Source organism: Acinonyx jubatus, chromosome B1, assembly GCF_027475565.1.
Source record: "Acinonyx jubatus isolate Ajub_Pintada_27869175 chromosome B1, VMU_Ajub_asm_v1.0, whole genome shotgun sequence".
Taxonomy (NCBI): Eukaryota; Metazoa; Chordata; class Mammalia; order Carnivora; family Felidae; genus Acinonyx; species Acinonyx jubatus.
Window position 1 is genome coordinate 70,065,726 of NC_069382.1, and position 26,516 is coordinate 70,092,241.

The 26,516-nt window shown below is 36.1% G+C and overlaps 2 protein-coding genes across 2 annotated transcripts in view; one reads left to right on the forward strand and one right to left on the reverse strand.

Moving 5' to 3' along the window:
- The window catches only part of CTSO (cathepsin O), a 28,343-nt gene extending 12,645 nt beyond the window's left edge, over positions 1–15,698 (forward strand). Inside the window, exons 6-9 of the mRNA XM_015080621.3 lie at positions 777–940; positions 1,776–1,868; positions 4,015–10,627; positions 14,492–15,698. Coding sequence (XP_014936107.2) covers positions 777–940; positions 1,776–1,868; positions 4,015–4,049 — 292 coding nt within the window. The 3' untranslated portion in view covers positions 4,050–10,627; positions 14,492–15,698. The remainder of the gene's footprint in view (positions 1–776; positions 941–1,775; positions 1,869–4,014; positions 10,628–14,491) is intronic.
- Positions 8,410–26,516, reverse strand: TDO2 (tryptophan 2,3-dioxygenase). Its single transcript, XM_015080630.3, has 12 exons — positions 26,363–26,516; positions 26,039–26,144; positions 24,314–24,404; positions 22,261–22,331; positions 20,570–20,697; positions 19,109–19,295; positions 17,764–17,871; positions 14,705–14,816; positions 13,162–13,219; positions 11,594–11,673; positions 10,647–10,737; positions 8,410–8,947 (listed from the first exon to the last, which is right to left on the reverse strand). The coding sequence occupies exons 1-12, from the start codon at positions 26,395–26,397 to the stop codon at positions 8,794–8,796; spliced, it is 1,221 nt and encodes a 406-aa protein (XP_014936116.1). The 5' UTR covers positions 26,398–26,516; the 3' UTR covers positions 8,410–8,793.

Consider the following 26,516-nt stretch of genomic DNA (forward strand, 5'->3'; position numbering starts at 1 on the left):
TTTGGTGTTCCATTAACAGAAGTTGGTCAGTTTCTTGATTCTCACATGGTGTGGCAGAGATATGTCTCCGTGCATTCAGTCTTCTCACTTTCCTTATTAGAAGAATCCCCTTAGAACTAGATGCTCTAGCTAGCTACAAAACTCCACTTCCCATCTTCCCTGAAGCTAAACTTAGTTAACCCGTAACTGAGTACTAGCCAATACATATACATATAGGCATATGCACAATGTGCACGTTACTTTTCGGAAGTCTTCTTGACAGGAATGTAGCCCTTCGTTCTCCTTTTTGCTGTTTAAAAGATATGTTGAATGGCTAGAGCTCCAGCAGCCACCTTGGACCACAAATTGACCTTGGCAATGGGACCCTCACATGGCAGAAGGAGAATCTAGAAAGATTCTGACTTCCAGTATCTTGGAGCCTCATAGCAGTCCTGGGCTGTCGATCTCCCAGACTTCTTCTAGTTTCCGTTCTTTACATCTTCTGTAATTGCAACCAAATCTATTCCTAACCATGCACAGATTAAATAGATTATAAAATATCTTTACCTCAAAAACTAACCTCCTTAGGGCACCTGGGTGGCTCAGTCGGTTAAGTGTCTGACTCTTGATTTCGGCTCAGGTCGTGATCTCACGGTTTGTGGATTCAAACCCCACATGGGGCTCTGGGCTGATGGTATGGAGCCTACTTGAGATTCTCAGTCTCCCTCTCTTTCTGCTCCTCCCCTGCTTGTGTTCTCTCTCTCACCTCCTTGACTGTATATTTCCTCTTTTGGTAGTGACCAAGAAGACAAAATGGCAAAAGCACTTGTCACCTTTGGCCCGTTGGTCGTGGTAGTAGATGCAGTGAGCTGGCAAGACTATTTAGGAGGCATAATACAGCACCATTGCTCTAGTGGAGAAGCAAATCATGCAGTTCTCATAACCGGGTTTGATAAAATAGGTAAGTGCTGAACAGACTTGATTGGTTACTTTCCAGCCTGAACTCTGATTAACAAATGATCGCCATTATTTTTAAAATGCTGAAATTTCGGGGCGCCTGGATGGCTCAGTCAGTTAAGCATCCGACTTCAGCTCAAGTCATGATATCATGGTTTGTGGGTTTGAGCCCCACATCGGGCTCTGTGCTGACAGCTCGGAGCCTGGAACCTGCTTTGGATTCTGTGTCTCCCTCTCTCTCTGCCCACCCCCTCACTAATACTCTATCTCTCTCTCTCTCTCAAAAATAAATAAAAACATTTAAAAATCAATCAGCCATTCAATCAACCAAGCTGAAATTTGGTTGTTCTATGTCTAAGTCCTCCTAAGACCTTTACAGCTTTTCAGTAGACTTCCAGGTACAAATGCCCTGTCATGTCCCCCCCCCCCCCACACCAATCAATTAATACCTTGTTAAAACGATGATAATTCTTGATTTAAATAATGTGCATTCTCCACCTGGAATGTTTACAATACTTTTTGGGAAAAAAGACCTGCTTATTATTTTATCATACATATCTAACAGTTCTTTCCCCCCCGCGCCCCTTTTCCTAATTCCCTGGAATTGCGTGTATGTTTTCATTTCATGCTATCCAAATTCAAACGTGTATTTTTCCATTATTAGAGTGTGACACTAACTACAGCTCCGATTTACTTGGCTAGTATATATTAGAATAACATTACATTTTTAATCTTTTGCTCAGAGCTACTATACTTCTCCAGAACTAGCCTTTAAATAAACATGCATTCACAAAAAAATCTGAGTTTTTCAGAACTTGTTGCCATTTTATATCTTGTAGGAAATACTCCATATTGGATTGTGCGGAACTCATGGGGAAGTTCATGGGGAGTAGATGGCTATGCCCATGTTAAAATGGGAGGCAATATTTGTGGTGAGTCATGAATTGATGTTTAAAACTTCAGGCTAAATGTACAGGAAGATACTTTGACTATATTAAAATTATATATCTGTCCAGTCCATAGTATACTTTTACAGTAATAATTTTCATTCTTTAGCCAACTGTTACAAATAAAATAGTGTTGGGGCACCTGGGTGGCTCAGTCGGTTAAGCATCTGACTCAATTTCAGCTCAGGTCATGATCTCGTGGTCATGAGATCGAGCCCCATGTGGGGTTCCTTGCTGGGCCTGGAGCCTGCTTAAGATTCTCTCTCTCTCTCTCTCTCTCTCTCTCTCTCTCTCTCCCTCTCCCTCCCTCCCTCTGCCCCTCCTTATGCCCCTCCCCTGTTCATGCACATGCACACCCATGTGCTTGGTCTCTCTCAAAAATAAATTAATTAATTAACCTAATTAAACAGTGTTCTTAAAAGAGACACTGTTGCATATGTTCATATTTTGAAAAGGAGGAGAGACTTCCCTGAAAACAAATATAATGAGCAAAATATGATAAAATGGTGTAATAATTTACTGAAGTTAACTTCAAACACCATATAAATAATCAACTTAGGAGTCCAAAATTCTCCAAAAACATCACCTAGTTCTAATTTATTTTATATAACTGTATGAATTTTTCTCAACTTGTGCATTATCATATTCGCTCAAGGATTATCAAAAATGACTTTTTCTTTGTATCAAAATGTATGAAAATATGGGCATTAGGATGGTCTCTGATTTCATATGTTCCTTGTCACACCTATAGATTCAAGCAAAACAAGAACTGGGATTGAGAGGCTAAAGCAAATACCAAACATACTTATCTTACTGAATAACAATTTTTTTTGGCAATTAACTACAAGCAAAATTAAAACAGCTAGTTTAGTATTTTATGCTGTATTCTAAAAACCTATATTTAAACCTATATTCTAAGGTTTTTGATCTAGAAAATCAGCATAGTTAGGAATCAAGTTTGAGCCAAACTATATTACATATGAAAGTGATCATTTAATTTCTCATTACAATGATTCCTAACATGCATACAGGTTTTTAAAAGTTGTAGAACCCTCCAGATAGACTGAGAAAAGAGAGTACAGAAAAGTTTGACAGTTTATATTTTGATTCAATCTAGTGACTACTGGCCAATAGTTGCATAAAGTAGGATCCATGAGAGTTAATCAATGATTTGTTCTATCACCCCAATAAAATATTTATCTTCAGTTATTTATGAAGGAGAGTGATCCTCACAGAAATCTTCCAGCCAGAGCACTAGCAACCCGATCAGGCCTCCACTTTTTAGCATCATCGGGGGCTTTCACATTTTTGGAACTTGCAGGTAAATTACTGCTGCCATTCATTGAACTTCTGCTGCTAAACATAAATGATCTCTGTCAAAGTGGTGGTGCTTGGATCTAGGCTGCTTCAGAGCTCTGGCACGAGAGTTGCAAGAACATGATTCAACATTGGTTCATAATTGCCTCATTTTGACTCTGTATCCCTCCCCCCACACACACCTCTTCTTCATCCCCCATCTACTGAGGGTGAGTTGAAATAATTTCTCCTGTCTACCTGTTTTCCAATTTGATTTTCCAAAGCTTGCCTGGTTAGTAATTATATAGGGATCCAAATCCTTCCTGAAAATGAGTATTTCCTGAAAGTTCCATACCTGGTGATGATCACATTTCTCTTATGAATGATGTTATGACACAGACAGCATCCCATGGCCCCAAGAGATTTTAAATACATAGCTAATTACACTGAAATCCAGTCTTCAAATGGACTGTTTATTGCTTTCACCATGATATTGAGACATATGGTCTTGTGTGCCAAGAAAGCATAGCACATTTGTGATTTATTTAAATTTTGTGCAAGTTCCAAGTTTGAAGTTTCAAATTGTATTTAAAACAGCCCTATAAATAATTGTATTGCCTCTAAGCAATATATATGAGTGCAATAAACATTTCAGATATATTCATCTATTCAGGTAATAAGTCTTTGGGGGGTTTTTGTAGTTTCTTGAAACAAAAATATTAGTCGTGTCTTCTAATATCTTCTTTTGAAGTTGCCATATTTATCCTAACAGCTATAATCATTCCATCATTTTGTGGAGGAAATAGACTAGCACTGATGATTTCTTTTTTTCTAGGTATTGCAGATTCTGTTTCTGCTGTATTTGTGTGATTTGTTGGGCAGATCAAGGGACAACTACGAAAATGAAGGTTCATAATGGAATGGAGCATAGGGTTCATTCTCAGTGTTATTTGCCTGTAGGCCATCAGCTCAGTGGCCTGGAAGTAATCTGTGGAAGAGTTGCCTACTTTAGGATGAAGGTCAAGTTAAGAATTTCTTCAATTTGAAGACACTTACCTGGTTTGATTATTGTTTTTGTTTGCTTGTTTTAATGATACACTTCTAGTAAGATTAAAGAAGGGATAGGAATTGCTTTTCCTTTGTAGAATCATAATCACTAGCCTTAGCTCACACTTATATAGAAGAAAGCCAGCCTAAAACGGGGTGTGCTTCTCACAATTCACAGCCCACCGAGATGGAATTTCTTAAGGATTTTGAAATGCCAATTGCTTTACCTCCACAAAAGACGCATACCCCTTGAACTGTAGAAAGGTCATGTAGAAAGAAGCAAAAGGAGAAAGGCACTTTTTAAGAGCAATAGATTGAAATTGAAGGACCGATACGGCGGCTATATGGTAGGAAAAACTCAAGTAGCATTGTCTGAGAGACTATTGTTAGGAAACTTTGTCAATAGGATTCCAATGGGTCTTTTTTCTTAGTTTGTTCTCCCTGTGTTGAGGAGCAATGCATTTTCCCACTCTCTTTCTCTTACTCTTTACTGTGCCACTCCTAAATTTTCCTAGTGGCTTGACTTCCCTGACTAAAGAAGCCTCCTATTTTTACTATTTTGTAACCATTTATTTGGCTCCATTTGTTTCTAAGCCTTTATCAAACCAGGATCTCACCTTTCGGTTCCTCCCACCATTCCTAGGCACCACCCCTTTCAAAACCTAATCCTATCAGTCTGAGGTCTCAGCCAAACCGAATTTCCTAGGCTCTCTGGTTTCCCACTCTTCTGCTTATTTTTTCCAGGTTCCCATTAGAACCACATTTTTGTGCATCTCTGCCTTCCTCCTGGTTCCTGGTTCTTGATGCTGGTGTTCTCTCTTACAAAAGTCATTATGTGTGGGTGTGTGGGAGTGTAAGAGCCTCGGGGCATAAGAGCTGACCTACTCAGTGAACAGAAGCACAATACATAGTATTAAATGGATTCATATAAGAAAATCATATCCAATATTGCATATGCAAACTTTTCTGAAATTTATGGTTGCTTTCTAAGGTGGAATATCTTAACAAAAACAGAATTTTAGACATAACAGCAACCTCTAAAAAAATTGAGGGGGTGCCTGGGTGGCTCAGTCGGTTAAGCATCCAATTGACTTCAGCCAAGATCGCAATCTTGCAGTTCGTGAGTTTGAGCCCCACGTCTGGGCCTGTGCTGACAATGAGGAGCCTGCTTGGGGTCCTTCCTCTCTTCCCCTCTGTCTCTGTGCCTAGCCTGCTCACACGTGCTCTCTCTCTCTCTCTCTCTCGAAATAAATAAGCATTAAAAAAAAATGAGGACGCCTCATTTTCCTCTTACTTTTGATCTTTATTTATCCATCCCCTTTCTTAGAAAAAGAAAAAAGCAAAACAAAACACTGTATTTCTTTGTTTTACACCAAACCAGAAGCAATCTCAAAATAATATGTGTTGACCCAGGTTTAGAAACATTCCAGGAGGAAAAATATTGATAATTCTGATTAACATTTTCATTAGCCAAGTAGGTCAGAAAGGAACCATGTCCTGGTTCGTCTAGCTTGTATTTATTTACTGACTTCTGTATAAGTGCTCTTCTGATCATCTTTTTCAAATATTAAATGATTTTTAATTATAAAATGAATAATACCTCTCAGCTGTTCTGGATTTTGATGGCATTTATAATAAAACAACCTATATTTGACTTCGGGTGAAAAAGACTCTTTTGATAAGTGTAAGGCCTACATTTTGGGAACACAGTGTTGATGTGCTTTACATTCACATGTTTTCTCGGCTCCAAACCTATATATTCAATTTTTTGGTTTTCTCCATAGACACCTTAACCTCAATGTGTCCAAAATTATTCCCCTTTCCCTCCTTCAAAGAACAAACAAAACAAAACACAACGAAATGAAATAAAAATATGTCTGCACCTCCTAGAGTCACTATTTGGTTAACATCATCAACATTATGTAATCACCCAATCAAACATAGTGGGGGAAATTTTAGATATTTAATCAGGTCAGCTGCACTTTAGTAACCCATCACTTAACCACCTACCTCCTCTCCATTTCTACCATCCTTTCCTAGATGCATGTTCTTTAGAAATGTCTTATCTCCACTAGTCAGTAGTCTACTTACCAGACCCCATGTCCCTTAATACATAGGTTCTCAAAGTATAGTCCCCAGACCAGAAGCCACTTGAGGACTTATGAAACACTTTGTTTTAATTAGTGCTCCAGGTAATTCTGACGGATGTTATTATCATCGATTTACCGTGTGTTCCCTGGATTTGCATTTCTGTGAGACATCATTATCATGTTATCCCCCTGCTTTAAACCGTTGGGGAGCTCTGTAATGCCTAAAAGATAACATGCCAACTCTTGGGGCACCTGGGTGGCTCAGTCCGTTAAGCATCCGACTTTGGCTCAGGTCATGATCTTGAGGTCCGTGAGTTTGAGCCCCGCGTCAGGTTCTGTGCTGACAGCTCAGAGCCTGGAGCCTGTTTTGGATTCTGTGTGTGTCTCTCTCTCTCTGACCCTCCCCCGTTCATGTTCTGTCTCTCTCTGTCTCAAAATAAACGAAAAAAAAAAAAAGATAACATGCCAACTCTTTTTAAATACTTTTCACAAAGAAGCCCCTTTTCTACCTTCTTCACCTCAGTCTCTGCTGTTCTACATGGGCCTGTGCCATGCTCCAGCCCTAACTAGCTACTTGAAGTTCACCCAGTGAGACTAAAAGAAAAGCAATGAAATTTTCACATAATAATTGGGAGTCACAATGAAAATCATCAAGATGTTCCTGGGTGTGATTTCACAAAGGGAAATACTAAAGATCTCAAAGTGAATACCAAATTACACAACTTTATACAAACTCTGCATCCCCTTTAAAAATTTTAATTTGAAGTGGATCCTTATCATTAATACTAGAAACAAGTTTGAATGGGAGCCCAGGTAGAAACCGGCATTATAAATTGTTTTGACTTTACATTAAGAATTACTAATATATCCTTTGGAAAAAAAAAAAAAAAAAAAACTCTTACAACTCTATAGTTTAATCACACCAAGAAGTAAAAATAAAAAGAGCTAAGTCAAATCATTTAGTCTGTTAAAAGAATAAACCTTTACAAATAGCATTCATTCTAAGATTCCAAGGCATCTTGGTGACAGAGCGTCTGTTAATGTATTTTTTTTCATTACTGCATGAGAAAAGCCAAAGTTGAGGTAAGTATTTCTATCCCTGTCATATAGATAGTCAACTGGGGCTTAAACTGGAATTTGTACCAGAGCAGATAGTTAATAAATGGCAGTGCCGGAATTTGCTCCCAAGCTCCCAAGCCATTGCTTTTAGCCACCATTTTACTTGTCTCTATAATTTTCAGCTTAGCCACAATCAGGTACTATGTACATGTGCCCATGTACACACACACACACACATACACACATACACGCACACACACAAACATGCTAGGGCCTTGTAAGTAAAAGCAATTCTATGTAATTGTCCAGAGACAAACTAGACGTGATCCTTATAAGATAAAACTTGTAACTGAGACCAAAGAATAGTTCAATTTCATCAAGAATTTGCGGCTTGCTTATAGATAACCACCCTAGGTCAAGACTGATAGGCATTTAAATTCCTTTGATAATATTTTGCACTCCCTTCATAAAAGAAATTTAACTAAGTATTGCCAATATCCAGGCCAATATAGAAAAAGAATAAAGCTCCTGTCTGATCTAAACTCTTGGTCTAATACTTACTAGAAATGAACTGAATCACTGTTTAGTCTATTTTCTTCTCCCTTCTTCTGGAAAGTTCAGGGAACTATCACTCATGTCCACTTCAATCCTGTGTTGACTATACCTCCCAGACCACGAGCACTGGAACTGGGATAAGCACCTTTGCCTTTCTGGTCTAGAGGTGCTGGAAGCAGGAACCTCGCCCGAGGAAGGAGCTGGCCTACAACAGGGAAGAATAAAGCCAACACCTACAGAAAAGAAGAGATGAGACACAGAGGATCCTCAGAAGTTCCAGGAATATGGTACTCCAGGAACTGGATGCATCCCCAGGCTCCTCTCAATCCTTTGAGCTAGTGGAGTAATTGCCAAGTCCCCTCTGGGCAAGCTTCAGATAGATTTCTGTCATTGGTCATCGAGAGTCCTAATAAATACGAGCAATGTTTCCAAAACAATATATGGCAAAATATCTCTTAAACTTTTTGATTGTACAACTCTTTGTGTAGAATGACACATTTTATTGCACAAAGTATTTGAAATTGCTGAAGTTTCAAGCTTATTAAAGTACAAAATGAGATAATGATTATTATGTTAAATGGTTTACCTTAAAGTGTAATTATTAGGGGACATTGAGGTTTTAATAGGAAAACCTTCTACGTACAATGTTACAATTCAGCTGAATTAATTTCTTTAATTCATTATTACAAAAATGAGTTAATAAAATTATTTACAGAATTGAATCAGAGCACCACAATGCTTACCTATATATATATATATATACATATATTACATTAGGACTCTTGATGTATCATGACAACTCATAGAAAATTTTAAAAAACACAGACTGAGAAATCGATGCCTTCATAGATCTGGAGATGAGTTTAATCTGATTCATCACTGCTGAAGTAAGAGCTGTCACAATATTCAGCCGTGTAAAGGAATTTATGAATAATTGGGTTCATCTTCGGTATCCAGTGTCGGGGAACCAGATATGTTGAAAGATTAAATAAATCTACAAACACCTTGTACCTGTCACTGGAAAAACACAAATATACAGATGTAGATTCATTGGCATGAAATATTTAAAATTTTTCAACAAAAAAATTTCATGATTTTTTGCCATAATTAATATTTAATATTATATTTATATATTATAAATTACATTTTATGTATTATATATAATATATACATATATATATAATTAAGGAGTATAATCATTAAGATGGCCTTATTTTCATCCCATATCCAAAGTTCATGCCATAAAACAGTATTACATGTTTCGTTGATCCTGACCAAGTTGGTTCAGATTAAAACCTAGAGTCTTATGATTGTCATGCTACCTTCATAAAGATAAGGGTGTGTTCTTGTGTCTGACTTTTAAAGGAGGGTATGCAAATTTTAAAAAATGAAAACACAGAAAATTCTTAGTTGTTCATCAGAAAATATTTTCCACCCGCCAAATAGCTGTCAAGTAACTGACATGAATGGATTAATAAATTGAAGTACCATCTTAGATTCATAATAAATGTCTATAAATGTGGTTTTAACATTTACAATAGCTCTTGTGTGTGTCAAACGTTTTAACTGTTGCAGTTTTACAGCAGAAGAGCATTTGCCTTTGAGGTCAAATTAGAGTTCAAGTTCTGCTCTGTCACTTGCAACTCGTGTGATCTTGGACAAGTTGTCTAAACCTCAGTGTCTTGGTCCCTAACTCTGTAAAATAAAAACTACAATCCCTTCCTCTGACTGGGCTTTTGTAAAGACATAATGAGATCATGACACGCTAGAAATGCTAGTTGTGTTAATTATTCCCACCACCCACTGATGTGGGGGTTCATGTCCTACAGGCAATCATGTTCTGTTTCATGCTTAGAGAATGTATCCCCAGGGAAAGAGAAGGTATTGTAAGGACTGTGAAAATTCAAACCTATTAATCTTATAAATCTTTTAGTCTAGAGTTTATTCCTAGGGAAAGTGAAAATTTATAAAAATGATAAAAAATTGAGCATGCATGTTTTATAACTTGTCAATCTGAAATTGGGATAGGGATGAATAGGGATGAAAGCCATGTACAATATAAAGAATTTGGGGGACTAAATGTGAATATCTATTTATTCTGGAGCTGATTCTCCTTTCCCAAAGAGCTTTGCAAGTTTCCCTGTTTTCATATATGTCTATCTCTATATCCATCTATAATATTGTGAACATTAAGTGAGTTAAGAACACAGATGTCCTAGAAATCTCTCTAGCATGTTTTAAGTGCTAAATAAATATTGACCCCTTTTCTTGTAAATACTCTCTGGGCACTCTCTGGAGTAGATGGAAATAGTTTTTAGAAAATAGTCATACCAGGGGACAAACTATTTTTTCACTGTGTCATTCACCTGGGCACGAGGACATTAGTGGAATGAATGATAAGTGTTTGAGTCTAGTCCAAACTTGGGCCAGAATGAGTTGAAAACATTCCTATGTGGGTGAACTCCCTCATATCTTCACAGGTCATGCAGCCACTGGTACCTTGCCCCATCTCATCTCAGAATGAACTTCCAGGACTAAGGATTTTTACAACGACCTCTCTAATAGGAATACCTTAATCTAGCCAGCATGAATGTGTTGTCAGCGGTTCAGATGGGAGCAAGTATGAATCACATTTCCTAGGTAATGCACATGTATGCGGAGAAACAAAAAATCAGTGACTTCCACCAAGAAAAGCAGGTGAATTTCCCCATCTTACCTGACTGTTGAGCGCAGATACTGATAACCAGAGGACCCACCAGTGCCAGCTTTGCTGCCCAGCATTCTGTGCACCATGCACACGTGGTTATCTAGGCAAACACACAAATTAACTCCATGGATATTTTTCTGCCTTTAGTTCCACAATGGTCTAAAAACAAGGGGTTGGTAATGATTACTGCTTCTGAGAAAAGGTTCACACCTTATCATCACTTAGCCATATGGAAGGTTTACGTGTGAGAGCCAGATGAAACCTGTAGGTTGCCTGGCACCCCACTTGGTTCAGGTTACATGCATATGACTCCATCCATCATTATGTTTAGCCTGCGAACACAATAGGGAAGCTTAGGGCCGCATTATGACTTTCAGGAGCCCTTGCCACTTTTGTCTTCACGCATGGGTCCCTTCTTCCATGAAACACACACACACACACACACACACACACACACACACACATATATGTGTGTGTATATACGTATATATACACACATGCACATATGCCTATATATATGAACATATACATATGTATATATGTGCATGTGTATAAAATTATATTTTAAAATTGTGTTGGCTTAAAGCTGAATAAGTTGTGGTTATATATTAAGACACTTTTTTTAACCTATAGTTAACTTTTTCTTCTGATTATTAAATAATACATTTTCATGGACCCCTAAAGGTACTCTGGGCCCTAGGTGTTGTGTCTGCTCTGTGTACCAGGTAAATGGCCCTGGAAGAGAGTAATTGGGCTGATTTGAAAAATAAATAAATAAATAAATAAATAAATAACTCGGGCTGATGTAAAAAAAAAAACAAACCTCATTCCCACACAAATGAGGAAAGAAAAGATAGTGGGAACAAGAGCAGACAGAGAAAAGGAGTAAAGAAACAGGATGGGGAAAAGGATTATCGAGGCTGGGTGGTAGTGTTGGGAGGTGTGGGCAGACTTACATCTCCATTTGGTCATGAGTGCGTCTATGTCCATGAGAGAAGTCAGCAACTGAAAAGGGACCTGGAATCTAGGCTCTTCCCTAAAGGAGAAATAATAAGTCTATTGAAGCAAATCCAGGGTGTTCAGAGGGGCAGGAGTTTTCTAATCTGTTGGCCCCAGAAACAAATGTGAACTTTGCCTCTTAAGAGCTGTAGCAGCTCTGGATTACTGTCTCAGTCTTAGTTTCTTCATCTCGAAAATGAAGATACTACTGCTCATCTTACAGCATTTGTGTAAAGAGTCTAGAATATCCCATATAATGTACATGAAGTAACCAGTCAGAGTCACAGCTAACATTGATTCTTATTAAACGGTAAATATACACTATCTCAGATTCACCAGCTAATACCACTCAAAAACTTCTTCTGTTCAAAGATATTAAAACATAAAAACAAAAACTGCCCTTTATTTCCTCTAATCTATATGTTTTGTCCTTTCTTCTAATCATTCAACAAATCTCAGTACATTTTCTGCTTCCAAGGCGTGAACTTGAATGGCACAGATTTAGTAGGAATTTAGGAAAAGAGTCAAAAGATTTTATTGATATTTCTGAAGAAATGAATTTAAGAAGATTAAAAAAATCAAATAAACACAAGTAAGAGGCCCAGTAAACAGAGATTTTACTTTTGTTGCTGTTTTTAATGTTTGCTAGTGTGTTCTCCATTGTTCTGACACATTTAAGTTATGACACATGAAGATGAGGCCTTTATACACATGGGAGTAGGTGGACATTTAAGGGAAACCTCAAACACTTCAGACAGTGAAGACAATTTTACTTGAAATTGCAGGATAAAGAGAACAATTTATAAAGGTGTTTTCACTTTACCCACTTGTTTTTTTAATTTCATAAAATAGGAATAACTCTACAACCTTGTGTAATGATGGGACACATTTTATGACAGAGTTTCTGAGGTAGATTACACTTTGGCTTTTTAGGACACTTAACGTCGTATGATGTATTGTAGAATTTAATTACAAAGATGTTTAATTAACTAGTGTGTGTATATATGCATATTTCTGCCCACTATAGGTATAAAATTATACTCATACTATCTAAAAGAAAAAACTAATGAACATTCACAATTATTTTCTAAGTTTTACCCCAAACTAAATGACTTTTTAAAACTATGATTGCAATTTATAAGCTCTATGCTTTAATGTTTATTTATTTTTGAGAGAGGGAAAGAGACGGAGTGTGAGTGGGGGAGGGACAGAGAGAGAGGGAGACACAGAATCTGAAGCAGGCTTAAGACTTGAACTTACGAACCACAAGATCATGACCTGAGCCAAAGTCAGATGCTTAACCAACTGAGCCACCCAGGCACCTAAGCTTTATACTTTTTTTTTTATGCTCTAAATATTTATTAGCAACATTTACAATAAAAAACATACAGAACATGTGAAGAAAATAGAAATAAATGGCATAGCTACATATTGAATTGACTGCTGAAAAAATAAGCTTTATACTTTTTGTGTTATCTGTATCCACTCCTCAATTTCTGCTTCTACTCTTCTAATTTGCTTTTACCTGTAAAAATATATCATCAAGGCCCCCTGAAGTGCTCTGTACGACAGTCTTCTTTCACCTGTAAGATATATAGCAAGTTTTAATTTAGTGAGAAATTTAGGTCAGTCATATTAATTTTGGTCATCACCTTAAATAATTACGTTTTAAATGAAAAGTTTTATTTAAATTTTTTATTCCTTAGATTTTAAAAAGCAAACATATATACATACTTTAAATACATATGTAATACATATTATACATATACACACTTTAAATATATATGTAATATATATGCACTTTAAATTTTCAAAACCTTTAAATATCATATTAGGAAAACTTGATATAGAAAACACTTAACTTCCATGATAAAACAAATATATTTTTCAAGTCAAACCGTAAAATGACTTACTTTTAAAAAAGTTAAATAAGATTCATTCTGAGGTTCATTTGAAAGTAATTTTCTGATTCACTTAAAATCACTTAGATTACTTAAAATCACTCAGCTTCAAGGAGTACAACCCTTATATAAAATCTCATAGGGGTGCCTGGGTGGCTCAGTTGGTTAAGCATCTGACTTCAGCTCAGTCATGATCTCGCTGCTGGTGAGTTTCAGTCCTACATCTGGCTCTGTGCTGACAGCTCAGAGCCTGAAGCCTGCTTCGGATGCTGTGTCTCCCTCTCTCTCTCTCTCTGTCCCTCCCTCGTTCCCACTCTGTCTTTCTCTCTCTCTGTCTCTCAAAAGTAAAGTAAAACATTAAAACAAAATCTTATATGTGTGCTCTAATAAAAGGCTTTGCTCTATCGGCAGAAAAACAAAATTTTGCTATTCTTTACAGAGGTTTTATAGAGAACTGGGCCTAACCACATTTAAGTTTGCAGAATTTCATACTAATTTCATATACTGCTATGCCTTATACTAATGTTATAAAAATTAATATTTACTTCTATTCTGCCTGTGTGTGTGTGTGTGTGTGTGTGTGTATATCTTATATAAGTTTATAACTTGTAAGGCTTATAAGTACTTTATAATAAAAGGTCCAAATACAAATGAACACAAAAATTTTAAACATATAAAAGAGTTATATAATGAAAGTATTGATTATACTGGTCAATTGGTTTCAGAAAATAATAGCCCAACGTTAATTATGCCAGAGGGGCTAAATATGTGCTTTCCCTGGTCTGCCTGGGAAACTTCTTTCCTCTGGCAAGCCACCCCAGCCCTCACAATAGTTATTCTTTTGGTCTCCTGCTGCTACTGTACTGTTTACAATTACACCGATTGTCTTCATTTCCATCCCTATTAGGCTGTGAACTAATTGCAAACTCATATTCAATTTCTCTTGGTATCCAGCGCGGCTGATGCATATTACGAAAGCTTCTGACTAAAGTCTTTAAGATGAACTGAGCATGTGAACTTCTTCATAAGGTTGTAACAGATAAAATGAACCCAGTTCTTGTTTCTGTAAGTGGAATATAAATTTTCATTTTATTTCCCCCACGTGAGGTTTGATATTTTGAGCTCACAGGCATACATTCCGGGAAAAGGATCCTTAGAATAAAATACCTTTACTGAGGAGATGTTCATGACGTTTCTCATCAAATAAGGAGAGTAACACCTCTTTTTGTTTCCGAAATTCAGCCATTTGTTCCTCCTTTTCCTCCGATTCTTCCTTGGCCTTTAGGAGAAATATTGCATTAATATTCCCAAGAGAGATCATAGATTCTTATTTTGGAAAACATCTTTTGTGAGAAATAGACTCACCAGGAGCAGAAAGGGTATACTTGGAAAACTTACCATAACATCTAATATCACAACAAATTATGACATGGGTCTTCTTGACACTCACTGGTTCTATCCTTTTATTTAAGTTTACGTGATTTCTTAACCTCATGAGAGATTTTCATCAATATCATGAGAAATGGACTCAGATTGGGCAAAACCGGAAGTAACTACGAGTAGTCGGTAATGATCTAATTTTAGACAACAGTTTTTTATCACAGGAAAGGAAATAAAGGAAAAGTTAAGAATTTCCAGTCAGAAAAACTATTAACTCTATTAATATTCTATACTCAGTATTTTATAAATATAATTTCTTAGATACTTTTCACCCTCAGATATTTGTTCATTTGATATCTATTGATTCATTTCAGGAAATTCTTACTCTTTTGCCTCCAACAAATGCTTTACTTACAACTCAATTAATTGAGCTGACACAAAAATTAGTTAACTCAATTATTTTCCATTTGTCTGAATGATGGCTCATGTGGTAAGAATTTGTAGGCACATGATTGTCAGTTAATTATTCATTTATTTAGTAAATGTCATGCTAAGGTGATAGAGATAAGGTGAGTAAAAATTGAGTTCCTTGGGCGCTTAGGTTGCTAAGTTGGTTAAGTGTCTGACTCTTGGTTTTGGTTCAGGTCATGATATTACAATAGTGCATTTGAGCCCTGCATTGGGCTCTGTGCTGACAGTGAGGAGTCTGCTTGGGATTCTCTTTCTCTCCTTCTCTCTCTTTGCCCCTCACCTTCTCTCTCTCTCTCTCTCTCTCTCTCTCTCTCTCTCTCTCTCTCTCAAAATAAATAAATACACTTAAAAAAATCGAGTTCCCTGATCTCATGCACATATTATCTGATGGGAATAAGACACACAAATAATCACCTGGGCATTACATTGCAAACATTGATAGTAGCATATAGGAGAAGCATAATGCCATGATAAATTATAGTAATGAGGAGGTAAGGGGAGATCTTTCTGAAGGAGTTTTCCTTGAGCCACAACCTGCAGAATGGGAAGGAGCCACCTGCAGAAGAATATTCCGAGCCCAGAGAAAAACATATAAAAAGACTGTGAAATGGTGGTAAATTCAAAGAACTAAATTCAACTTAAGAAAATTCAGTATGGTTGGACAACATAAGATCAGAAAACACCTTGAAGACTATGTTAAAGACGTTTATCTTCATTTTAAAAACAATAGGGAGACATGGGTTTCATGCAAAAGCAAAATGTGATCAGTTCTGCCCTTTGAGAAGATTGTTTCAACTGCAGTATGGAGAATAGATTGGGATGGAGTCATATTGGGGAGAAGTGTAGAATAGTTGAGAGAATATTATAAGTCCAGGTGAAAAGTAATAGCAGTTTGCACTTGATTGGTGGTGGTACATTCAATGGAGATATCTGGGAGCTATTTAGAAGGTAAAATTGGTAGGATTTGGTGATAACTTGAAGAAGTGATTGAGCAAGAGGGAGGTACCAAAGATCGATTGTACATTTCAGACTGGACAAACAAGATGGTTTATAAGAGAAAAACTTCTTCAACTTGTAGAAGACTAAGTTGACATGAGAGAGGAAGGAAGAGAAAATTGTTTTTAAGTTTGGTTTTATCATTATGTTTTTGAGAGGACTAGGAGGAAATTATAAAGTAAGGTGTCAAATATGTAATTTGAAATGAAAGGAGATATCAATGCTGGAGATAAATGTTTGGGAGTTATTGGCATAGTAGTAACTATGGAAACAGTGGGTATAAATGAGTTCATCTAGGGAAAGAGTAGAGAGAGAATACAGGGGTCTAAGCCAATGCATTGTGAAATCCCACCACCCACAGGTCGAAGAAAGAAAAATGGGCCAATAAAGGAAACAAATCAAGACAATAGGGCCATAGAATTAAAGGAAGACCGAATGTTATGTACCAAATCCAAGGGGGAAAAAAGTAAGAATAAGTAGTCATTATTATTGAATGCCACTAGGAGATCAAGTAAATTAAAAATGGCCATTGAATTTACATACCTAGAGGCCATCTGTGAATGATGGGACAAGAAGATAGACTGGTCTGGGTTGAGGATTAGACGAAAGAAAAAGAAATAATTATGCTAACTACTGTTCTAAATACCTTACCAATATTAATCTAATTAAATGCTCATAATAACTCTACAAGGTAGATACTCTTATTTTCTGTTTTACTAGGTAGATACTCTTATTTTCTGTTTTACCATTAGTGAAAGTGAAGCAAAGGGAGGTTAAGTAGCAGAAGAAGTTCAATGTTACAGTTATTAAGAGGTGAAGGTGGGACTTGAACCCATACAATGAGATGTCAACTTCCCTGCTGTAAGCACTACCTGATATGGCTTCTCCAGATACAGCCTCTCCAGACATAGAATTGAAATAATTCTTTCAAGAAATTTAGTAATGAAGAGAGGACGGTGGCGGAGGGACTGTAGCTTGAGGGAAATGAGGAATCAACAGTATCTTTCTCAAGTGAAAGAAATTTGTAACTGACAGCAGTTAAGAAGGACCCAGGATATCTTTGGTTGACTGGTCTTTTGTGAGCCTACTTCTGTCTAGAATTGGTCATGATATGAAATTTTTGATAGAAATAAAAAAGGTCTATTAATCTTATATATTTATCAAACACAAAATCTTGCCCAGAATGAATTTATTACTTTAATTTCTATTGTACATAAATAAAATAAAATCAACCATGTAATATATTTTGTGTAGATGCATTTGTGAAAGAAAAAGAATATAAGAAAAATGAACGTTTAAAAGAAAATTAGGAATTTGTTAAATAAAATTTTCAATACTTCATCTGTAGTAAATATATTTACTTGTGGCATCATAAGTACCTGAATTCTTGTGAATTCTTCTTCCAGGCCCTTGAGAATGTTGTTTTCAAGCTTTCCCCAGAAGTTAAATCCATGTGGCTCTAAACCTGGTGTTCTTTCCAGCCACGCCTGAAGTATTATTTTTTTAAGTAAATATATTATAAAATTTCAAATATATAAAATACATTGTACTTAACATCTATGAACTTGAAATAGGAAATATGTCATAAGTTTTTTTGTATATAAATATTTCTCTTTCCCTTAAATTTATTCATTTAATGAATAGCAATTTATTACATTTCATTTCTTAATCTTTAAAGCAATCATATTAATAATATTTACTCTGTATTTATTAAGAAATGTGTTATTACAGAAATTCCAATTTTGTTCTATAAGTCTATGAACATATCTAAATGTTGTTTTAATGAAGTCTTCTGGTTTATTCTCAAAATACCTTATGTCTTAGGATATGAAGGAATTATGACATGCATATCATATGATCTCTTCTAAATGTAGGAGCATGGTGTCTAGGCAACTTTGAAATCTGAAATCAACTAAACAGTTATTTTAAGAGTCCACAAACCTTTTTTTTTTTACATATACAAGACTTTTTAATGTAGAAATGAAACAAAATTTGTGCACCTATGGATTCTCATCTGACCTATTTTTGGTTTTGAAATTAACTTTGTGACTCTTTCCCTCTGTATCTTTATGAGCTGTTATTTGGAGTTATATATACTATATTAACCCAAGTCCACATTTACAATACCCAGGGGATCCGTGTGCAAAGTATAAGTCACTAAAAGAAATTTTTAATTTGCAAAGGAAAAACCCTTGTGAAGGAAATCAAGACCATATAATCTTTATTTAATAATTTACTTGTGAAAAAACAGTAATCCCTCAAGACCTTTTATAGACCCATGGGGAATTAAGATATGAAAGGAACAAATTCTGAAGATTATACTCTTAGTAATTTAGTTTAATTGAGAAAAACACACAACTTGTGGAACTTTTCAATAATGGAATATTTTAGAGAATAAAGCTCACTGAATAATTAACTACACTCGGTGTTAAAATCAGCTAGTTAAATGTTGTTTAGCAGGGTTGTTTAAAGGAATTGTTTTATAAGATAAGAAGGTGATTAAATATTAACATAGAGTTGTTATATAAATATTTCTGAAATTCTCAAGGGAGTTCTTAATAGTTTAAATATTTCAATTACTTGAGTTGAAGCATTCCTTTAAAGTCTTTCTGTTATTTACCATGAATGTGACAAAACCTTTGAGTTTTAAAACTTCCATGTAGCAGAAGCGCAATTAACAAGATGTGGGGAGTTAGACTTTAGAGACAGTATTTGAGCATGTACCTCCACTAGTTGAAGTAGTGTTTTTTCCTGCTCGGATTTAAGTAGCAGTTCATTATCTTCTCCTCTGAAGTTATCACGATAATGTCTTCTGTTGTAAGGGACCCTCAAACTCTGAAGAACACCTATCTTGTTTTCTAACAGTCGGAATTGCAAACTCTGGAAGCCTGAGGCTGGAGACAAGTACTCTCTTTGAGAATAAAAGGAGGAAGGGAAGAGAAAAGAAAGATGACAGGAGTTGACATTGTAAATCACTGTAATGCTTTCTTCTGTTGTGAAAGATCGTTAGTTTTACTCCCTTGGACATCACCGAGAACACATAACTGCCTAGAGTTGGACCTGGGGTTTGATCTTCCCAAAGAAAGAAAATTGAGCTACCTAAACATCACTGTTGCTGTCAGTTAATCAATTTAAAGACGGCATGTCTATATCGTTTGGGAAATGGCATATATGTGTGTGTGTTATATATATATATATACACACACACGTATAGATACATATATGTTTATGTGTTTGTGTACCAATTTGTTTCCTAAGGTAAAGACAGGTGTACATTGAACAGTGTTTTTATTCTATAGTGCTGAAAGATTCTTTATAAATATTATTTAATCCCTCTTAAAATTTATATTCTTGGATGTTATTATTGATCTCACTACCTAGTATTAAGTATACCAACGAGATCCTACCAGTAAAACAAATGAGATATTGCCTCACACAAAACAGGCAATCAAAAAATGTTCTTACTCCCACCCCACAACCACCCAAACTCTTCTATCCTTCTAAGCTTCCTTCATCTAATTGGTTGTAAGTCTTCAAATTTTTAAATCCACCACAAGGGATTTTTAAACCCCTGACTGTCACACATGTTGGAGACAGCCTATTACATCATTAAATTCACCTGGTACTCTTAAAGAAAATCTCTTCTCAAATTTTGGCATGAAAAAAGCCTTTTAAAAAGTACAATTATGGCTTTGCCTGCCTGGAAATGCACAGCTAAAATTTATAGTTCAATTCATAACTTAAACTGACAGTTTTGTTGACAGGCATCCCATCAACTCTTGTTTCTCTTTTATTTTTAGTTTTTAATTTCTTTTTAATTTAGTTGTATGTATTGTATCAGCCACGTTAGCCATTTTGATAAGTTGTCTAAAATTCATTGCAGTGGCTTCTTGGCCTTTTGGCTAAGATCAAGTGTAACGTTCTTTTGAGATAAAAACAGGGCACAAAAAATGAATTGAGATTAAGCGATCATAATATTATGTCCATATGTAAAAGTGAGTGATGAATGATTTTTAATAACTTCTCGAATGCTTTGAGATTAAGATCCCCGCATGTTTATAGTGACACAGGGTCAGGAGGACAGGCTTCTTACTCAAAGAGCACATGGCACACATGTTCTCTTCTTACCCCACTGGAATGGAAAGGTAAACCGCGCTGCATTATTACAAAGCCACATGTACACACCTGAAATCATTGAAGTCCAAGGCTGTCATCGTTTCCAGAACAGAAAATTGCTGCACCAGTAGCTTAAGGATCACTGCCACTCGGTGCATTCGAGTAACAACCTTAAGCATGTTCCTTTCATCCCTAACCTGAGAGTTAAGAAATGAAACATTGAGTAATCGGTTCTGATTTCTAGAAGATCCAAGATAGACTACAAACCACAGTGCATTCCTATTAACTTTCTCTCTATTTTAAAGAGGAACACTGGAATTAACATTTGCCATCCATATATATTGAATATGAATAGCAACTATAAGTTGTGTGCAAAGATTGTGTGCAAAATTGGAATCGGTAGTCTTTTTTTTTTCAACGTTTATTTATTTTTGAGACACAGAGAGAGACAGACTGTGAGTGGAGGAGGTGAAAAGAGAGATGGAGACACAGATTCCTAAGCAGACTCCAGGCTCTGAGCTGTCAGCACAGAGCCCAACGTGGGGCTTGAACCCACAAACCATGAGATCGTGACCTGAGCCGAAGTCGGACGCTCAACCGACTGAGCCACCCAGGCACTCCCATTAGTCTTTCTTTAAAATAGAAAATTATACGGAAGCAAGTGAGAAGTCAATTTTGGAACCCAATGTCCAATGATTTCAAAGTAAATTTCTCTCTTAGTTTGTTTCTAGAAATACAGGTCAAAGAAACATGGACACTTCTGTGTTAGGGTTAAGCAACACCTTGACAAATCTGCTCTTTACTGAGGGCCCAGAAGTTGCCTTTAACATAAATGGGAATTGTATACATATGTGTAGGAAGAGTACTGTCCGTGCAGAGTTCTCTAGGAGCAGGGGCTCAAAGGCAAGGACCTCAGGCTGTGTGCTGCTTGGGGAAGGTGTGTGGGAGCAAGAGGCAGGCTGGGAGGTGGGGAAGTGCCCTTCAGCTCTGCGCCGCTCTCCTCCCACTCTTGAGCCTCTCCAGGCTTTCCCTCTGTATTCCCTTCTACCTCTTCTCTTTTCTCTTTTTCTTTCTTCTACTCTCTTCCTGCCTCTTCCTTTCTTACTGTTTCACTTCCTCATCATTGTTCCTATCTTCCTACAGCAAATATTCATTACAAATACAATCCTGAGGAGTGCCTGGGTGGCTCAGTCGGTTAAGTGTCTGACTTTGGCTCAGGTCATGATCTCACAGTTTGTGAGTTCAGGTCCCACATCGCTGTCTGTGCTGACAGCTCAGAGAGCCTAGAGACTACTTTGGATTCTGTGTCTCCCTCTCTCTCTGCCCTCCTTCCCTTGCTCATGCTTTGTCTCTCTCTCTCCCTCTCTCTCAAAAATAAACATAAACATTAAAAAAAAAAAAAAAGAAAAGAAATACAATCCTGATACCTTTTAACTAAAGGATCTATATTAGCTATATTGGCAATCTACCATCATACATAACAACTTTCTTCAAGGGGGAAAAAAAATCAAGTTCTAAACAAGGGGCCTGAAACTGAAATTTGAAAGGACCCTTAGAGCCATGTGTAGCTGGAAGGCAGCAATGGCATGGGGAAAGTATCACTACATTCGTGTCCACTCAGAAAAGTTTTTTAAATGTTTCTGCTAAGTAATAATTCCCTCGTTAGTATTGTTTTTCTAATTAACAGTATGTTTCTACATTCTCCAAATATACATATATATATATATATATAAATCCAATATTGTGATATAATAACTCACATGGCCGTTCTGAAAGATCTCTCGGACAGAATCTAATTCCCAGAGGATTTGCTTAAACCAGAGTTCATAAGCTGCAACGAGAAAAATCATTGTCAATTGAAAAGTTATGGGACACTTCTTGACCAGAATCGCATGAAAGACATGGCTAACACATTGAAAAAGAAATAAAATGTCATTTAAAAATAATAAATGCCAATACAGCCTTATTTTATGCTAAAAATGCGTATCAGTTATAATGTTATCATAGCCTTCTTTTTTCGATGTTTTAATATGCCAGTCACTTTATCTGCAAGCTTTATATTCATTATTATTATTTTGATTTCTCTCAACAAATATGTTGTCTAGGTCTTTTAATATATAGCACACAATCTAATTCTAACTTCCTGTTCGGATGCTGAAGATGTGTGGAAAAGCAGTGATACTCAGCTCCATCTATAAACTGAGACATTAATGGCCACTAACCTAATGAATATGACAAAATTTTGGTTTCTAGAGGCTTAGAATATTATGGGAGGACAAGCTCATGAATGGTCTAAAACTTCATTATACTCTTCTGCTCCCCTCAGTACCTAGGACAGGGCTTGGCATAAGATAAACCATGGCTAATTATTTTATGAATAAATGAATTAAGTAGCCAGTGTAGTTGTTACATGAGTATAGAATATCAATAATCCTAGAGATTCCTAGTGCATTCTATTTGGTGCTATTGTTTGGGTAAAGGGCATGTTTCTGTACTAATTACAGGAATCAAATTATAATTTTAAATTATATTTAAGGAGACCTTCAGGGATTTAATTTTCATATTTGGACAAAGAACAAATCAAATATTTATTAATCGGTTTCTGTATCTTTTTCTCAAATTTTATTTTGTGTGGCTTGTTCTGTGACCCACTGACCACATGTTGTAGCTGAAGGATGGAAGGAAAGTCTCCCTATCAAATAATGATACTTCCATTTTTTGAATGCTTATTATGTGCCATACCTTGGGCTAAGGGCTCAAGACACATTAACTCATTTCGTCTTCACAAGAACTCTATGAACAAGAAGATAAAGTCATTCTCTCCATTTTATAGACAGAGAAGTAGAATCATTGGTCAAGACACCTGACCAAAGTCACACAATTTATAATGGTAGAGGTGGGATTCTAAACAATTTTCTGTCCCCAAATTTGTGCTACCCTGCCACAATTCCTCTTCTACTGATTTTGTCTTGGCCTAAGTCACCAATAAAAATGTAAACGTGAAAACAGGAGAAGTAACAACATATCAAGCCACTTATTTTCCATCTTTATTTTTTCACTCTGAGGACTTGCTCATTTTAACCAGCCAGTTAAACAACCATTTGAGGAAAAGATACAAAGAACTGGTAGGAAAAAGAAGCATGTTTAGAAATGGGGCACTGGTTACCATGAGACATTGGTCATGGTCGGACATTCGATAATATTATGACACCAACAATCTTAGAGTAAATTTTAATATTCTGGGGTCATGGACCTCTTTAAGATACATATTCATGAAATTTTGAACACAATTTTAAGAGTTCAGGGACTTTCTAAACTCCCAAAGTCATGGATTCCTAATTTAAAAGCCACTGCCCAGAGGTAAGAAGTCTGGAGAGAATAAACATACATTTTAGGCAAATTTAACATTTACGTTTAGTACCAGATTTATATACGATTATGTAAAGTCACGATACATTTGAGTGATCTATTTCTTGAAAATAGTTTTTTAAAGTTCCAAGTTGAAAAATAGTAACTTGTTAGCTTGCAATTTTTTTGTGAATTACAAGAGACAGAAAGTTTCCTTGGATTTAGGAAAAAGAGAAAGTCCTCCCTGATCCAAATAACAGTAAAAAAACCATAAAGAAGACAGTTATAAACCCTAGAAGGATGCCTTATGAGAATTTACCTGGCAGTAAAATATTCTCAAGGATTTCTAACAGAAGTGATTTTTTAGTCTTTGGCCATCTTATAGTTAAAAGAATTGTAGGTTTCCTCATTATTGTTGGGAAATGCCTGTGGAATAGTTACTGTCCAACCTTTTGTTCAACTTACCTTGATGAGTTATGATAAAAAGATGTTCGTCATGGATTTTATTTCCTTTTATTTCACTTTGAAGTTCTTGTGCGTTCAAAACCTTTTCCAACTTTAAACAAAAAATAGAAAGGCCAATTTTGTATAAACTTCCATAAGATGGATAAATCACGGGGATCTAATATATAGCATGGGGATTATAGTTAATAAACTGTTGCTAAGAGAGTAGGTCTTAAATGTCCTCACCACAAAGAGGAAATGGTAATTATGTGATGCCATGCAGATGTTAGCTAGTGTTAATTTGACACACATATATTGCAAAATGATTACCATCATAGCTAGTGTTATGATGGTAATCATTTTGCAATATATGTGTGTCAAATTAACATGTTATATAATTCAAATTTACACAATGTTATACATCAGTTATATTTCAATAAGGCTAAAAAAAGATTTTAAAAAAGAAGGATTAATTTTGAAATTGTAAAACTTGGTTTTTTTTTTATTAATTTTAATAAGAAGTAGAATACAAGGGGCTCCTGGGTGGCTCAGTCAGTTGAGCATCCAACTTTGGCTCAGGTCATGATCTCGTGGGTTCATGAGTTCAAGCCCCACATTGTGCTTGCTGCACTGAAACTACTGTCAGGGTGAGTACTTCAAATCCTCTGTCCCCCTCCTTCTGCCCCTCCCCCACTTGCATTCTCTCTTTCTATTTCACTCTCTCTCTCAAAATTAAGTAAACATTAAAAAAAAAGTAGAATACGATAATGAAAAAAAATTCCCCAGTTCCCAAATTCTCAGGAAGCAATCTATTTTTTCAACAGTGCATGAGTCTTATAAAGAATGAGTTAAATTTATGATTTTTATTCTCTTCAGAAGAAACTATACTTGGTAGGATTCTATCATAAAAAATACCATTACACTCACTGAGAAATCATATCCCTCTGCCTTTTGAAATGAGTATGATAAAAATGTGGTCACTTGCTGAGCTCACTGTTCTTCCACTCTTTTGTTCCCTAGAGAGCCTATTCTAAGAAGATCTTAACATTCTTTATCAGCTCATCCTCAGCAACCCATCAATGAAAGCATCAAAGGGTCTAAATATTTCACTTCTTAAAAAATATGGAGGGAAAAGTGGGTGATGGGCATTGAGGAGGGCACTTGTTGGGATGAGCACTGGGTATTGTATGGAAACCAATCTGTCAATAAAGTCTATTAAAAAAAAATATATATATAAGACAAACACGCTGTAAATTGACCCCAGACTTATTGCCAAAGACCTCATTTGTAATATCCCTCTTTCATTTACTAACGATTTCAAGAAAACATGTACCTTCAACATTTCTACTTTATGATAAAGGATTTAATAAATGAATTTTTCTGGATACATTCGCAATTACCTAGGCTGGGATTTAGTGACTATGTCTTATTTACACAAGTTGTGAAATGCCTGCCAGTTATCTACACTTTATCTTATCATTTACACTCTTCTGCTCAAGATAATGTCCTCTGCTTCTATCGTATCTCTGCCAGAGAGGTGAATTTTCACATATGAGTTTCTTGAATTATTCTTTAAAAAGCTGAAAAGGCATACATTCCGTGAAAAGGGATATCATTAGGTCCAGAAAACTTTTTGGTGACTGAGAGAAAAAAAAACACAAAAAATCCCAAAACATGAAAATGTCACTTTGTGGAATTTAGCACCTAACAATGGAGGCTGAACACTGTAAGGGCTCTCCCACTTACATGCAGGTAGTTTCCGTAGATAAGTCCTCCTTTGCTGGCTCTATTCACACCGGTTTGTGATTTGTCGTCTTCACTGCCTTCTATGGACAATTTTTTAAAAGCACATCTACAGATTAAATAAGTGAGGAGAAAACAGGAGATCTTGAGACAGCGTAATAACTAACAATAGGAGTAGTCAAAATTCTCCTACTGTTTTTAAAGTTGATTTTCTAACAAGAGAATATGGGAGACAATTTTCAATGCATTTGAAATTCAGAAATTGAAGCGTTCTTACTTGTTATTTCTAAGTGCCTAACCATACTTAAAATAGAGGTAAATACTCACCCAAAGTTGTTTCCTAAAAATGGGCACCCACTCATGGTGAAAATGTACCGTCTGAGAAGCTCCAAGGTTTGACTCTGAACAGGTGATATCACTGACCTTCCCAGATGTTCCACAGAGGCCTTTTATATATCCTCCTCGCTCTGCACCAGCCAAT